General features: G+C 35.7%; 1 protein-coding gene across 1 annotated transcript in view; it reads right to left on the reverse strand.

The window, feature by feature from the left end:
• Positions 1-958: 958 nt before the first annotated feature.
• The window catches only part of Pka-C3 (Protein kinase, cAMP-dependent, catalytic subunit 3), an 18,360-nt gene continuing 3,207 nt past the window's right edge, over positions 959-16,111 (reverse strand). The window contains exons 2-6 of the mRNA XM_076211374.1: positions 15,007-15,160; positions 12,002-12,093; positions 10,294-10,475; positions 8,677-8,754; positions 959-8,461 (exon numbers count right to left, since the gene is read on the reverse strand). Coding sequence (XP_076067489.1) covers positions 8,336-8,461; positions 8,677-8,754; positions 10,294-10,475; positions 12,002-12,093; positions 15,007-15,160 — 632 coding nt within the window. The 3' untranslated portion in view covers positions 959-8,335. The remainder of the gene's footprint in view (positions 8,462-8,676; positions 8,755-10,293; positions 10,476-12,001; positions 12,094-15,006; positions 15,161-16,111) is intronic.

The following is a 16,111-nucleotide window of genomic DNA, read 5'->3' on the forward strand; positions in this document are numbered from 1 at the left end:
TGTGATCTGAGCATGTATGTGTTTTTGTGTGGATATGTTATGTGGGGCTGGTTTGAGAACTATCCTGTTCTTGTCTGATGGAAGGACTGGCTATTCAAATTTACTATTGGATACAAGACCAAGTCCCCTCACCCATCTCCACCCAGAGTTGTGGCCTCAAGGGGCTCGTACTTGTCTCCTGTATACCAAATTTAGTTAAAAATATAAAGTATGGAAAGATGGTGAAAAAGAAAAAGGAGGGGGGGTGACCAAAGATGAACACCGGACACACGAAATTGTCTACAAGATGAACATTAGATAGGACCATCTCCATCCAGAAATGAAACCTTTATGAGGCTGACACTCAGTTTTCAGATGAGGCCCAAGATCTCTCTCCATCTGCTTTTTTCTGTAAAGAGCTCACAATAGGTAAGTTCATGTAAGTATGTCATACTATTTCACTTTGTAACTTTATTACTGGATGACCCTAATATTGTGTGGCTCATGTGACTTCTTGTCTCTTTATGTGAGGTATTGTCATATCTGTCATCTTGTGTTGTATTAGGAATGCTTCCTGGCCAAACAATTTAGAGCATCACTAATTTGGCATGACGTCATGAGTGGAGGCAGTTCAAAGCTGCTTGGTGGCAATGCGAATTGATGGTAAGAGCAAACTACATTAAATTCCCTGCTTCAAAAAGTCCTTTGTAAGGAGCCACTATTCCAGCCCTCTCTCAGAATGGGAGCCTGTGGCATTAAACCAAATAAAAAATAAAATCAAACCATGTTATGTTATGCTGCTATGTTCTAAACCATCACACAATTTCTAGATATCCATTTTCAATCTTAAGGATAGAGTTGGATTTCTAAAGCTCTTTTAAAAGATTACACATGTGGAGTGTCATACATGACCTCTTGTCTGACGAAAGGGACACACACACAGGAATTTCTTTGTACTTGATAAAATAAATATCATATAATAATTGCTTTAATTTATAAGCAAATGGTAAAAACTGAAACCTTTGCAGAGATCTACACCTTAACAATTACTTTACAACTTAATTTCTTTGTTCCATTTTTCAAATACATTCACAATAAAACTTTTTATAAGACTAATTCAACCAGCCTACCATGGCAAACCAATATAAATGGTAATGTGAATATACATATATATATATACTGAAGTTTGATGTGCATTCATACTAATAGTTACTGGAAACTATGCTTCCATAAATATCAAATTTACTTAGTATTAACTACATACCTTTGCACAAGCATGCACCGATTTTCTATGAAATGGGATGACAAAATCCTCATTGTATTTCTTCCTTCATACATTAAATACTAGCAATAATTGGCACTTTGTACCTCCTGACTCTGGAGATAATCTATATACAATTGTTTAACACTAACGAATGAGAATATAACAGATATTTGCAAATATGACTGTACAGTGCCTGTGGCAGCCCTGTTTCACTTGTCACAAACAGCCTCAAGAAAAGCAAACCCTCTTCACTTGAATTGCCTTGATTTCTGGGTAAAAGTTCTTGTTAACAATCACTGTCAAATAAGTGCCAATATTCATTAAAATACTATACAGAAACAATGTGGGCATAATCTCTACCTCCTTGGCCATTACTTATGATTTATGATTTCCAGCTTTCGGACATTGGGTAATGTTGGGGTGAATCGTACTATTTGTGGAAAAATATTTCTTAAAATTCAATTTTTCAGCTGAGAGAAATCACAATGGGTGCAAAATCAACTTCAATTATTTAGCCAAATGTGGCGCCCACCTCAAAGTTTCCCAGTTAGGACATGTATATTTTTTGAGGATTTGAAAATATTATCTATTTTGTGTGGGTTGCCGCCTAAATAGGGGTGACCCATACTTGGTGTGACATGCACTGTTTAACTGACACCTTATGTTGTGTGTAAAATGTAATTTCACTGAACTAAGCAACATATATATGAAAAATATAAAATCTCCAGCACCATTGTCCATGTGGTATGTTATTTCATCATTAACTCAATAAATACACAATTTTGTGATGTTTTATCACTTATTTTGAAAAAAAAAAAAAAAACACTTGTATAGGTCATCCTCATACCCGTGGCCCCCAACAACAAACACTTTTTCCTTCACACTTCAAGGACCCATTTTTGTTTGTTTTGCCACTGTTTTCACTCAGAACCACATTAACATGACTATTCTCACCATTCAAATGTGTACCAAATGAAATCACGACATATTCACAATCATGGGACGCTATATTAGTAACCAAAAAAATTACATCGGACTTTCAAAAAAATAAAAATCTTATCTGGTAACCACAATGAAAAAGGTGTCAAATCAAAATAGTAGTGTTCTGGGGCATCTTGATCTTCCTCAGAGAGTGATGTTATTATACGAGTGATGGTTTTTTCTCAGGAGCAACTGTGGGTGTGGCCCCCATATACAACTAGCCCCTACGTTACCCTAAAACACAGTTTCTTTTTAACTCCCTTACTGTCCAAAGGTACCATGGATATGAATGAAATAGGTGGTACCCTGAATAGTAGAAAAAGTGTTGCCCTGTAACAAAGGGAATCAATATACAAAATCTATGACCCTTTCACTTGTCGGTGGATGCCACAGTGATGAACAAAATACCTGGTATGGAAAGTGCTAATCATTTGTCTTTCTTGCACTATATTCATGATACAGAGATATTATGTGCATAAAAAGGTGGCTATAATACCTCAAATAACTGTGGTTTGCACTGAGAAAGAATATTCATTACAAATAAACTCCTAAAATAGCAATGTTTTTTACAAAAAGACTGACAATTACATGCACACCATTCATATCAAAAACCTAAGTAGACCATTTAGTTCCTCATTTCTAAACCCAAGCATTTGTTTCTATAATTTCATTTCATACAAAGAAAACTTCTATCAATTCAGAGGATGAAAATAAATATTAATGATTTTCACTTTGAAATATGAAATAGATATGATTCAATATTTGTTCATGTAGACTTATAAAAAAAAAAAATTCTTTCCTTACTTTGAGATCTGATATGAATTTGCATACCTTCAGTTTTAAAGGGAACATGATTTTTTTTTTTTTTTTTATTAAATCTTTGTTTTCCAACTCCTAATTCTCAAATCATCTAACAACCAGTTTCATGCAAGCATATCAAGAAAAATGATGTAGTGTGTTTTGTCATAATGGACACCGACTTCAAATTTTTCCATTTATTACCATTCTCTACCACAATTTCTTCAATAGTAAAAGTTAAATATAATAATTGCTATAGAATCTAGATATTGTGACAATATAACACAGAAAATTATAAGTAGTAACTCAAAAGTGTACAACATGCATGCATGACAATCTGATAAAAACCAACAAATCATATACAATGAAATATATAACTATGCTACATAAAACAATGACCTTTATGATTAAATAATTAAAGACACCTTCACTGTACACCTTCAAACCCATTCAGTAGGAAAACAAAATGATAATTCTCATCATAATTATCACAATTTACCTCGAGTTATTCATATAGTTGAAGAAGGTGCTGGGCAAGTTATGGTGAAAGAAAGCACTTTTGTTTGTATGTAAACACTTTTTTTTTCATCAAATTACTCAGCACCTTCTTCATTTATATGAATAACCCAAGGAAAAATGTTAGGAACAACTGTGTTAATGTACAATGTGTACATTATTTATAGGCTGAAAAATTGTACATAGTACAGTACACACAGTATGGTGTTTAACATAATACCATGTGCATGTTCAGCACAAAAGATTTGGGAAGCAACCTAATTATATCATACCAAAGAAATACTTAAATGTAATGATAATGGCATTAAAAAAAGATATACTGCTGCTATTTCTTGATACACTGCCTTTGACCCAAGCGGTGTGTCTGGGGCCAGGAATGATGCTATGTCCATGAGGTGCTAACATGGGAAGGATTTGGTTGGGTGTAAGATGAATACGAAGTGGGTGTACATTTTGATTCATCCAGCCCTCTTATAAGAAAAAAAAAAAAAAAAAAATGTAGAAAATAAATATCTAGTGAGGTAATTGTTTCACTGTGAGAGGTATCCCTCAGCTTAACATCATGTAGCCGAAACTAGATGGGCAACTGCATGAGGTTGCAAGATGAACTTCAAAGCTGTCCATTTTCAAAACCTGTCAACACCCTCACCCCCACTTCCATCAGGACCCATATTTACCAAATTGTAATATACAGGAAAGGAGCCATGGTCATTGAGTCAGCCCTGAGTGGCTGACCCTCAGTTTCCAGAGTGGGCCCAAGATCTTTCTTTCAACTTCAGCTATATTTCTTTCATTTTGCATACCCAGGAAGCTGGCAGCAGATGACTGTTCTCCTTCTACTACTTTCAGTCAATAACATAGAAACTATTCCACACCAATACAATACAGGTAACTTCAAAGTTTCTTTCTAGACAAATCTGTGTGAGGACCCAAAGTGCATTGCCAGCCACGGTGGGGCTACGGGTTCTTCAGTTAATGAAAATCAAGGCAATAGTTTCTCTCATGTGTAAGACAAAGTAGTGCATTGGAATAAACAAGCTAGGTTTTTACCATTCTGAATGAATGATTTCTTCAATTGAATAAAACTGCCCAAAATTTCTCTTGCAGAAAGGATGGTTATGGTAGAAGTAGACATAAACAAAATTTCTAAGACAAAAAGACTGTACAATGGAATCCCACAAAGAGCCATACTCTCATCTACACTATTCAACCACTTTACAAGTAACCTCCCAACATCAGATCTAGAACATAACAAAGCACTTATCTACACACATGACCCAACAATAATAACCCAGCAAAGTAAATACAAAATAGCAGCTAAGAACATCCAAGAATATTAAGACAAACTAGAACAATGGCTCAAAAATAACAGAATGGATGTCTCACCCAAGAAATCATCAGTAATATTACTCCAGAAAACCATGAATGAAAAAATCACCCAACAGTGAAATTGAACAGCCAAACCCTTCCATTGGAAAAAGAACCCTAAAAATCTGGGCCTCATATTTGATAATCATATGACCTTCAGTCTGCATGTCAAATCCCTGACATTAAGAATCAACATAGGATTAATTACAGGTGATTGATTCAGTTTAATATCATGAACTCCCCCTTTACAGGAAACTTTGTGGCATGGAATTTAATGAACCATCCCCTTGGTCCAACTCGCCCCATGCAGGGCTCAAACTGCCATCACTGTCACAACTAGCAATGCCCTAACCCACTCAACAAGCATCCTTATTACAGGTATCTGCATATAATAAATTATTACATGTTGATACCTGTCATTAATCCCTTGATTTTTAATGAATGAAAGGTTCTAATGAGAGAGTTATATGATGGCATGGGCACAAGGAAAGAATGAGTGAATTAAGATAAGTAAAGAGTGTGGAAAGTGGAGGCAGAACATAAGGGGACAACCAAGGATGAGATGAGATGAGATGGATGGAGTGAAAGGGGCTTTGAGCAAGAGGGGAATGTCTGTTGAGCAGGGAAGGGAGAGGTGGGGGATAGGGGAGAGTGGTTGTGTGTGGAAGATATTTTGATGTGGTCCAAACAGATTTCTCCCTGTCTTCTTTATTTTCCGCTCGAGGAGACAAGGAGGGAGGATCACTCTGTAAGTGAAGTGGCCCTGCTGTGGTTGTGCTGTGTCATGCTGCATTGTTTATGACCTGGGAAGTGGGCAGGAGACAGGGATGACCCTTCATCCATGAGGAGCTAAGATGAGAGGGAAACAAAGGATGGTGGATAGGAATGGAATGGGTAGGGATGGGTACGTGCCTAGACTGGCTACCTCCCTTATAAGAGGGAAGAAGCCCTTGGTATTAGATGGATAGACAGACCTGTATATACTAGATGGAGAGCAAACCTGCCCATTTTCAAAACTAGTCAATCTCCTCACCTCCATTACACACTTGGTCTCTGTACTGGCCCCAGGATCTCTTTATCAACTTCATCTGTATTTCTTGCACTTTTTCACACATGGAGAGCTGACCACCAGTGACTACTCCCATACCATACTTTCAGCCAGTGACATAGAAACAATTCCACACTAATACAACACAGACAACAATCCAAAATTGATTCCCAGAGAGATCTGTGGGAGGTTCTGGGGACTGTTGCCAGCCACTGTGGTGCTGTGGGTTTTCCACTTAGTGAAACTTGAGGCAACGATTGACTGATTGTACTGTAATGTACAGATAGATATATAGATTGGTATAAACAAAACATGACAATAAATAAGCATGTTAGACTGATGCCTCTATAGTGTATTCATATTTGAGTGACGTGTTAGTTGTATTATAAAAAAAACATGTTTATTCTGTGTGTACAATATGATTAATCAATCAATACTCCTGTTTTCTTTTGTCAAAATATTCAAAAATACTCATGCAAAAATAACTATTTTTATTGCTTGTATTCAGTATTTATTAAATCTAAGAGGAATAGCTGAATTGATGTAAACTATCTGAAAAAAAAAATCTTCACAGATACTATTCATGTAAGGATTAGATTATGTAAGTACAAATAAATGACTATATACAGTGCAGTATGATGAATAATGTTCTATAACAAAATGACTGCATGAAATATTCGTTGTTTAATTTGCAGTATTTACACTACCTAGGATACACAAAAGTGCCAAGAATGACACAACTTTTTTTTCCCCCTTGCATAGCAGATTTGAATGCTTATAGTGGTATTACAAATATGCATATCATTTGTGTGGTTTCTCTTCCTGCTGATAAAACGTTAAGTTCTGTTTACCATCCTATGTGGTACTAATTTCACCACGAGGCAAAGCATCAGTTGCTGTGAAATCCTCACAACAACTAGCATCACAATTCCTTAGAGATGACTCAAGTAAAATGAAAAAGCTCACTGATAACATGTCAACACACAAACAAGTGCTCAACTTTGTTCCATAGACACCATTAGTATTTACTTAATTATAACATACAATATAAGAACTATGCTTGTAGAGTCCTGCCTTTGTCTAGCTGGTTTCCAATGATTAATCTTTATTAAATTATGTTGTCTGCATAGTGTCTCTTCTAATTCATTCCACAAATCAAAGTAATTTTTATTTCTTAATGTCTTTTCAAACATTCTATCTTCTTAAGTTTTCTGTTATGTCCTTTTGATGTTCTTTTGTCCCAAACTAACAAATCTTTTTTATCAATTTTCTGCACACCTTTCATAGTTTTAAAGACAGAAATTATGACACCTTCCTCTTCTTTTTTCCATTGTGAGCAATCCCCACTTGTCTAGACTTCCTCTTGTATTATCTATCAGCTACTCTGGGGACCAATTTGGTTGTCACCCTTTGTATTTTCTCTATTTTTCTGATTTTTTTTCTTTCATGTTGGGACCACTAGAATACATAGAATTAATACTAAGCATTGCAATAGACATGGTGGAAGAGGATAACAATCTCTCAGTATACAATGACAAGCATGTATTTCTATGGCCACTGTTAAGCTGACACTGTGATGATGGTAATTGAGCTGCTATTTGTTCCTTTACATTAGCTGCTCTACACTGTGAATGACACTAACACAACTGGGCATACAATTTCTATCATTTCTTAATTTAAGTTAATTGATGACTGAATTTTATAATAATGTAATCTAAATATCTTTATGTGTCCATATGTTTATATACATGAGATATATCTGCGCTGTAATTCATATCAGATGGATAATACGGTATATCGATAGCATTGTGTGGGCAGAGAATGTAGTGCATAAACACCATAAACAACAAATAACCATACTTTCCCACATTTTTGTTTACAAAAGAAATGGGTTACCACACAATGGCAATGCTGCCAAGTACTTCTAGCTGTGTATTGCAGTTAACAAAATAGCACGCATTTTGTTTCCAGTTCATAATAGCTTGTGTTTACATCCTGATCAGAAGAAATGTCTTGGATATACAAAAAGATAAAGACATCCATAGTAATGGCACAATGTGGCAGACATAAACCAAAACAAATTATGTATGTTTGAGAAGCCTTGAAACTTTGCATTGCCTTCAGTTTATCAATATAGCTGTGACGCCCAGAGCAATCATTCTTATATGTAAGAGTAAATACAACATTTGTTGCATTTATGGAACCTTTGTATCATTCCTGTTCTGCCTTACTTTCAAATCATCTTTCAATTGTATCTATGGCTACCACAACATCAGAGCTTCAATTCACAACACACTTACTCTAAACTGAAAAACAAGAACACCACCACAACTAAAAAATCTACATCACAATGCACACTATCACACTGTTTAATAATTTTTCTAAAAGTCATTGAAGGCAGCACAATCTGTTTCTGATACAGATGCAGTTGACCGCCAATTATTTTCTGGATAGTCATCGAAGTTCCGAGTGTCACCATCAAAATTGACTTTGGGCACAATTGGAGGCTGTGGGATATAGAAATTTATGATTTTCATCAATAACAAATGTTTTTCACATTGAATCATCACACTTTTGCTAACTCCCCAAAACCTAGATTTAATGGAATGCTGTTCAGCAAATGCTTGCAAGTATGAAATGATCTACATAAACTTATTAAAAGAATTATATGCTTATACAAAGTCTGGAAACTTAATTGTACTACAACATAATGGTGAATTACCTTTAGTTTCTTATCATAAACATCATCCCAGTCAATATTCTTAAAGAATCGGTGTCTTTTTACGTCCTCAGCCCCATTCTGAAAAATAAATGACAGTTATATGAGCAACACTTCCCATATATCATCATCCCTTGTTATACCCTCATCACCTTCTTTGGAGGTGAAGACTTTCTTTTTACATTTTCTTAAAAGCCATGCAACCCATATGTATCTGCTTTTTCAACTGTTTTCATTTCTTGTACCATTAATAATGGTTATCAACAAAAACAATATTTGGGAGGAGGTAGATGGGATGGAAAAGGAGAGGGAACAAATTGTGGGTTGAAGAGAAGGCAGTAGTGGAGGAAAGGAAGCAAGCACATGAAGATTAGCTTCAATGAGGAAAAAAGGAAGCATATGAGAGATACTGAATAAGGAAGCTGGAAGCAAAATGCAGTGTGAAGGAGGGAAGGAGGAGAACATATAAAAGGTGGGGTAGGTGTTTGATGGAGAAGACAGCACCTCCACAGTAGGGCCTGACAGTTGTAACTGGTTTATCCCAACCACTTCATTACATAGGGGACTATACACACTCAGTTTGGCCTGCACAGTCCTGATGTTGTCCGGCAACTGGACAGGTGGACTGCGAGTGTATAGACCAACCCATTACCACTCTTACCCCTTGTAGATATCTTACTTCAACCCATATTTATTTTTAGCTCTATCTTCTCACATACCTTCCACAATACTGCCATTAATTACTTCAAACTTCTGACTCAGCTACAAGCACAGTGTCACCCACAAACAACAACTGGCTCACTTCTCACTTCCCTCTATTCTTACTACTTCCAAACCCCTGCCTGGCACTTTCACATTTACCTTCCCCACCACCCAATCCACATACATATTGAACAGCCATAATGACACAACACAACCCTGTTGTAGTCCTCATTTCACTCCAAACCACTGTCTCCATTTCCTACCCTTACATAAGCTCTACCACAAACATATAATCTCATGACACTGTAAGGAGCTGAGACTTTGAATGTGAAGAATGCAGAAAAAAAAAGAAGAAGTTAAAACATATTTGTGATGAATTGTCTAAGAAGTATGGCAGAGGTTACAAGGATGAAAAGCAGGGGTGGAAAGGGAGCTGGGAGATATGGTTGATTAAAAAATGCAGAGATGGTTTGGGCATATAGACAGAATGACTAAAGAATAAGGAAAGAAAGAGTACAATGGTTGTAGGATGGGTGTAAGCTTTAATTTGGACACCACACCCATAAGGGAAAGAAGATTTCTGGTATATGTACATGTACATTATTAATGTCATTACTGCACCAGTCAAGAGTACCTTTTTTTTCCCCTACTAACCTCAATATGATGAGGTACTTTATAGATTTATTTTTTGGCTCAAGACATGAGATCTATTCAGCTATGGGGGCACGCACTGCCCTAAAGGAGGATCTTAATTGATGGAGGTACCTTTCAGGTCAGAAGCTGCCCAAGGCTAAGTAAAACTGCCTGTTCTTACAAATCAGGACAAAATCTATAGAGTACATCACTATGTTGAAGGATTCATAATATAAACAATAACCATGACTTGTCGAGCACTGACACAACTTTCCAAGAACATACCTTCATGTTACCCAACCTCTTGGTTCTGTCTTGGGTGAGAAGTTTCTTGATCAAATCTTTTGCAACAGGGTCCATAGGCCGTGGCCACTCCATTCGACCCCCTAGGATTTTTTCATAGATTCCAAAAGGGTTGTCATCAAAGAAAGGAGGGTATCCTGCCAGCATTTCATAGATGAGAATACCTGAAAAAATATAACATGAGTATTTTCCAAATTATGGCAAAAAGAACTAAAGTTATTCCTGTATCATTCTTCTTTTCTACATTAAGTCATATAAGAGTCCTTGTAACTTTTTTGAACTCATGTCTGCTCCAGCCATACACTTTTAATTCTTGATACACACTTCTTTTGTTTGTGTGTATGTATGTTTGTATGTATATACACATATATATATATATATATATATATGTGTGTGTGTGTGTGTGTATATATATATATATATACATATATATATATATATATATATATATATATATGTATGTATATATATACATGTATATATATAAATTTATATGTATATATATATATATACATATATATATATATATATATATATATATATATATATATATATATATATATGGGTCCCTATATACAAGCTTAATCCATCTCAATGACCCTTATGTTAACTGAAATGTTCATAACAGTTATGGTTGTTATAGATATAAAAAAGCTTTCAACAAGGTCCCCAGACATGTAATATCCAAAAAGATCATGAATACAGATATCCATAACAATAACAAAGTATTTAATCAACTTTGGAATAGAAAGACAATGCAGAGTAACCCAGAGCAACCATATCTCAGATACACAATGAATATACAATGGAGTCTCTTAGAGTGCAATACTTCCGCCTTTACTGTTCACTTAGAAGACTGCAATAGACCACAAGGCATACATTGGGCAGTTCCATGCCCATTACCATCTATCATCCCTATCCATAAATTTATCTAATCTCCTCTTAAAACAACCAATTGTTTCAGCGCTTACTACATGGTTACCAAGTCCCATTTACTTACCACTCTACTAGTAAACCAGTTCTTGCTTATTTCCATTCTAAATTAAATTTGTCTAATTCAAATCCATTACTATAAATCCTACCCTGCTGTCTTAATATGATGACCTTACTCTTGTTATAGCCCTTAACCTATCTGAATAATTATCAGATGAACCTACACTCTTCATCTTTCCAGATAATGTAAGTTCAGGTGTCTACGTCTGTCTTTGTATGGTAAATTCTTAAGCCCTTGTAACATTTTGGTCATTCTCCTCTGCACTTTTCATTAAAAACACAGCTAAATGCATTATCAACAACTAAATTAAGGATGGGGTGAGCACAGAATCAATTTGGGTGGAGATTATAGGTATGATGGGGAAACCTATTATTGGGGCTCTCTATAGTCCTCTTAACCCGAGTATGGAACAGACTGAACACCTGTTGACAAATTTGCAAGGCATTGCAGTACAAAAACTTTTATGATCATAGGAAATTTTAACTATAGGAACAATGACTACGATAATTTGGTATAAGATCAGGAAGTGCAGGGTGGGGGGGGTGTATATTTTGCCTTGGCCCCGGCCCTTATAAGGAGGAAAAGGCCTTATGGTTTCTGTCTCTTATCTCATTTTTAACATTTTTTTTTATTTTTGCCTTCTTACCAATCTTTGAAGAATTTTTGCAGATATGATGATAGTCTTGAAATACCTACCGAGTGCCCACCAGTCGACAGCTTTGTTATGACCTTTACTCTGGATTATCTCTGGTGCTAGGTATTCAGGTGTCCCACATAATGTCCAAGTTCTGTTGAATGGATATACAAAAGAAAGGGGTAATATACATATTGGGAAAAAAAAATTGAAACAAAGAAAAATTGTAGGAATCAAATAAGTGTAACACATTATTTTGATGATGACACAAATGGGTAATAGCAGCAAAAGACCATCCTCAGAATATTCCTTGGGAAGAAAACTCGTAAGAAAAAGCAAAAGTGAAGAACACATTAGGAGTGTTGATAAAAAAAAACCTGTTACCTGATAGACACATCAGTAGGATTGTGGGACAGATGTACAGACTACTGCAGAAGATTAAATTGGCTTTTTATTATATAGATGAAGAGATGATCAAAAAACTCGTTGAAACCCTGATCCGTCCAAGACTGGAATAAATGAGCACTGAACTCCATTTTCTCCTTATTGAGAACTCGTGTTGGCATATACCAGTAGAAGATGGTTAGGAGGATGTGGGGGTGAAAGAGAGGAGTTATTGCTCAGGAAACTCCATGAATATATCAAGTAAATTTGCTGGGTATTCTCTTTTCAAAATCTCTTTGTAAGCACCTGTTTGTGGGTCCCTTGGTTACTTTACAAAGAAAAGAAAAGAAAAAGAAAAAGAAAGAAATATATATATATATATATATATATATATATATATATATATATATATATATATATATATATTACCTGTATTTTAAAATTTACTGAGTATGACATACATTGCCATAAATATCATTGCCAAGTTGCTGCAATAGATATGTTTGGATAGCACTTTTTCAGGAAAACTTTGTGGGTCTTCCCAGATTGCACACATTTGCTTAATTAAAGCAGAAGGGACATCTTCCTTGTGTTCTTTTCTTCATGGATAATGTTACATCTTTTGCCACATCAACGTTATTAATCTCCTCCTCCTTACTCAGGACTGTCTTCATTGTAGACAGTGACTTTCCATATATTTTTCCGAGGTCAGCTACACATGAGCTGTCTTTATGTTTAACAATGATCTCTTGATCAATCAAAATCCTGACAATTTTCATCTTAGACTCATGAAAAAGAACTTTCTTGGGAGCCATGGTTCTCTCACTAGGCCAGGAGCATACAGATATTACTCAAGCTTTATTATAACCTGTATAAGTTGCTTTTTTAATAACCAGTTCACATAACTCATGAAATTCCAAGAACAGGTTCATACGAACTGGTAAAAACCGGCTGAATACCACCACTGGTTATATACTGTATATAAACACACACACACACAATATCTATTTACACAACAAGGGCTTTTCCTCCCCCCTTACCCGGGAAGTAGCCAAAGTCAAAAGGCATATACCAACTCCAACCCATTTCATTCCCACTCATTCCACTCCCATCCACCACCCTTTCCTCCCTCTCATCTTAGATCCTCATGGATGATGAGTCATCCCTGTATCCTGCACACTGCCCTGGGTCAGATGCACACACACACATGAAGAAAGGAAAAAAGAAAAGGGTAAATATATATATATATATATATGCAAAGTAGACCACTTGGAAAAAGAAACTAACGAAGCAGAGCGCTTTCGTATATTACATCTTCAGTGCAACAAGTACTTGTTGCACTGAAGATGTAATATACGAAAGCGCTCTGCTTCGTTAGTTTCTTTTTCCAAGTGGTCTACTTTGCATAAGTGAACACACGTACCCGTGTTCTTATTAGCATATATATATATATATATATATATATATATATATATATATATATATATATATATATATATATATATACACATATATATATATATATACATATATATATATATATATATACACGTATATATATATATACATATACTGTACATACATATATACATACACACACACATATATATATATATATATATATATATATATATATATATATATATACATATATACATACAGATAATATAAATATACTACTACTAATAATAATAACAATAATATAATCAACTATTCATAGAGAATTCGAGTACAGATGTTCATTTAAAGGGATACAAGCACAAACTGACTGCTCCCATTGTTTTCTGCACTGCTTGAACCACATGTGAGATGCTTTCATATTTACACAATCTGTTTGTCCTCCAAGCAAAGTTTCATCATCAGGGCAATTTCTGGGACAAACACATGTTTGTGAAATGAAGTGCTCATAATATCTTCGGTCCCTGCACATGATGCATACTCATTCTATCAAAGCTATTCATATTCTGGGAAGTGCTTCATGAACTAAGACAATTTCTATGACAAATGTTTGTATAAGAGCTGGATTATTCGTGAAGGGAGGCATTCGTGAACCAAGGTTCCTCTGTATTTCCCTCCCTTTTTCTGAAACTCCTGTAATGATATACTTTATTACTCACTACTATATTTGACTTTATTTCTTTTTTATTGACCCAACTGGTAAACAGACTTTCAAGTTTTCTAACATTAATTACATGAAATGGCCTTAGCCATATTCCCAACCACCCTGAACACAAACCTCATCTTTTCCATCTTATTCTGCTATTTTTTTTCAGGGGGGCTTTAATCATAACCTCATTTCTATTATCTACCTTATAAATGCCTTAAGAAGGTGCCTATAAATAAATAACTAGATACATAAATAAACAATCCTATTGCCCTCATTAATTCTTTCTTTGACCACTTCTATGGCACATATCTTCAGTGTCGTATTATCCCCAAAGATGGAAGCGTTGGTTTTCGACATATTCTTCCCGTGCAATTACATGGCACAATCGTTTGCATGAAAAGTGGGTCGTGCCTCCATTTCGGTTTCAATTCTTCCAGGACTTTGTTTTTATTTTCCAGTAGATTTATTTTTTTCGTCTATCACACGGTCGAGAAGATTCATTACACAGCAACAACACCACCAAAACAACCCCTCAAAGAAACGCTTAATTCTAATGAAAAAAAACACGGGTATTACCTGTCAGTGAGCTTCTTGGCGAACCCGAAGTCTGTGATCTTGAGGTGTCCGTCACGATCCAGAAGCAAATTCTCCGGTTTGAGATCCCGATAAACCACGCTGAGGGAGTGAAGATACTCTAACGCGCTGACAATCTCACACGCGTAGAAAAGACCTGCCGAACAAGCAGACGCAATAATCACTAAGAATCATGGAGAGGTATGAAGGCTGTGGGGGTCATTGTACGTGTGAATATGGATAAACGAGGTGTGAAATGATTGGAAGGGAATTCAGAGGTGTCATATAATCTAATATGAAGCCAAGACCCAAGTGGAAGGTCAACAAATATGAAAGACAAGGCAAAACACAACACGAGGGTGTATAGAAAACGGGCCCGAAGTCTCTTTTGACTGATCTCTAGTCTCTTCCTAACATTAGTTAACAAATTTAAATTAAAGTTCTGTTTAGCTCTCATTTTCATTGTGCATGAAGCAAGTTTGATACGCTCAAAACAAAAACCACATTAGTTTCTGTATCTGTATTAGTTCCTGTATCCCTTCTCTTTTCCTCCATTTATCAAACCTTGCTTTAAATTCATGGTGTTCGCTTGGGTTATATCTTCATCCAACTCGTTCAACAAGTCTACACTTCTATGTGGAAAGCTCTGTTTCGGCACGTCTTTTAAACAAGTTTCCTTTGTATTTTTTTTTTATCACGTTCAGTCTTGCGGGTTTGTTGGTGTCTATATCGTGTTGGTTCCTTCACCCAGTGGGTCATTATATAGTTCACTGCTATGTTCAGTAATATAGTGCCTCAAGATTCCTCATTGCCTCTGTTGCCCATTCTTTCCAAATTACCTCTCTACAGTTGAAGTCGCCCATAAGAGTAACATTTCCACTCTTCTCAATAAACTCTTTTAATTGCTCAGTTGTATAGTTTGTTCATTCTACTTCATTCCACGATCATGTGTTGGGGGATGGTGGTATGCCACAGGTATGTCTCTGGTTCCATCCTCTTCGTTTTTGTTTTTTTGTTTGTTTTTTATGTTTATTATTTTGGTCACACCCTCCACTTCCACCAATTCCATCTCAATGCATCCTTTACTATTATCATCATTCCACCTCCG

The sequence above is a fragment of the Oratosquilla oratoria genome, chromosome 28 (genome assembly GCF_046742065.1).
Source record: "Oratosquilla oratoria isolate Oo_2021 chromosome 28, ASM4674206v1, whole genome shotgun sequence".
Lineage (NCBI taxonomy): Eukaryota > Metazoa > Arthropoda > Malacostraca > Stomatopoda > Squillidae > Oratosquilla > Oratosquilla oratoria.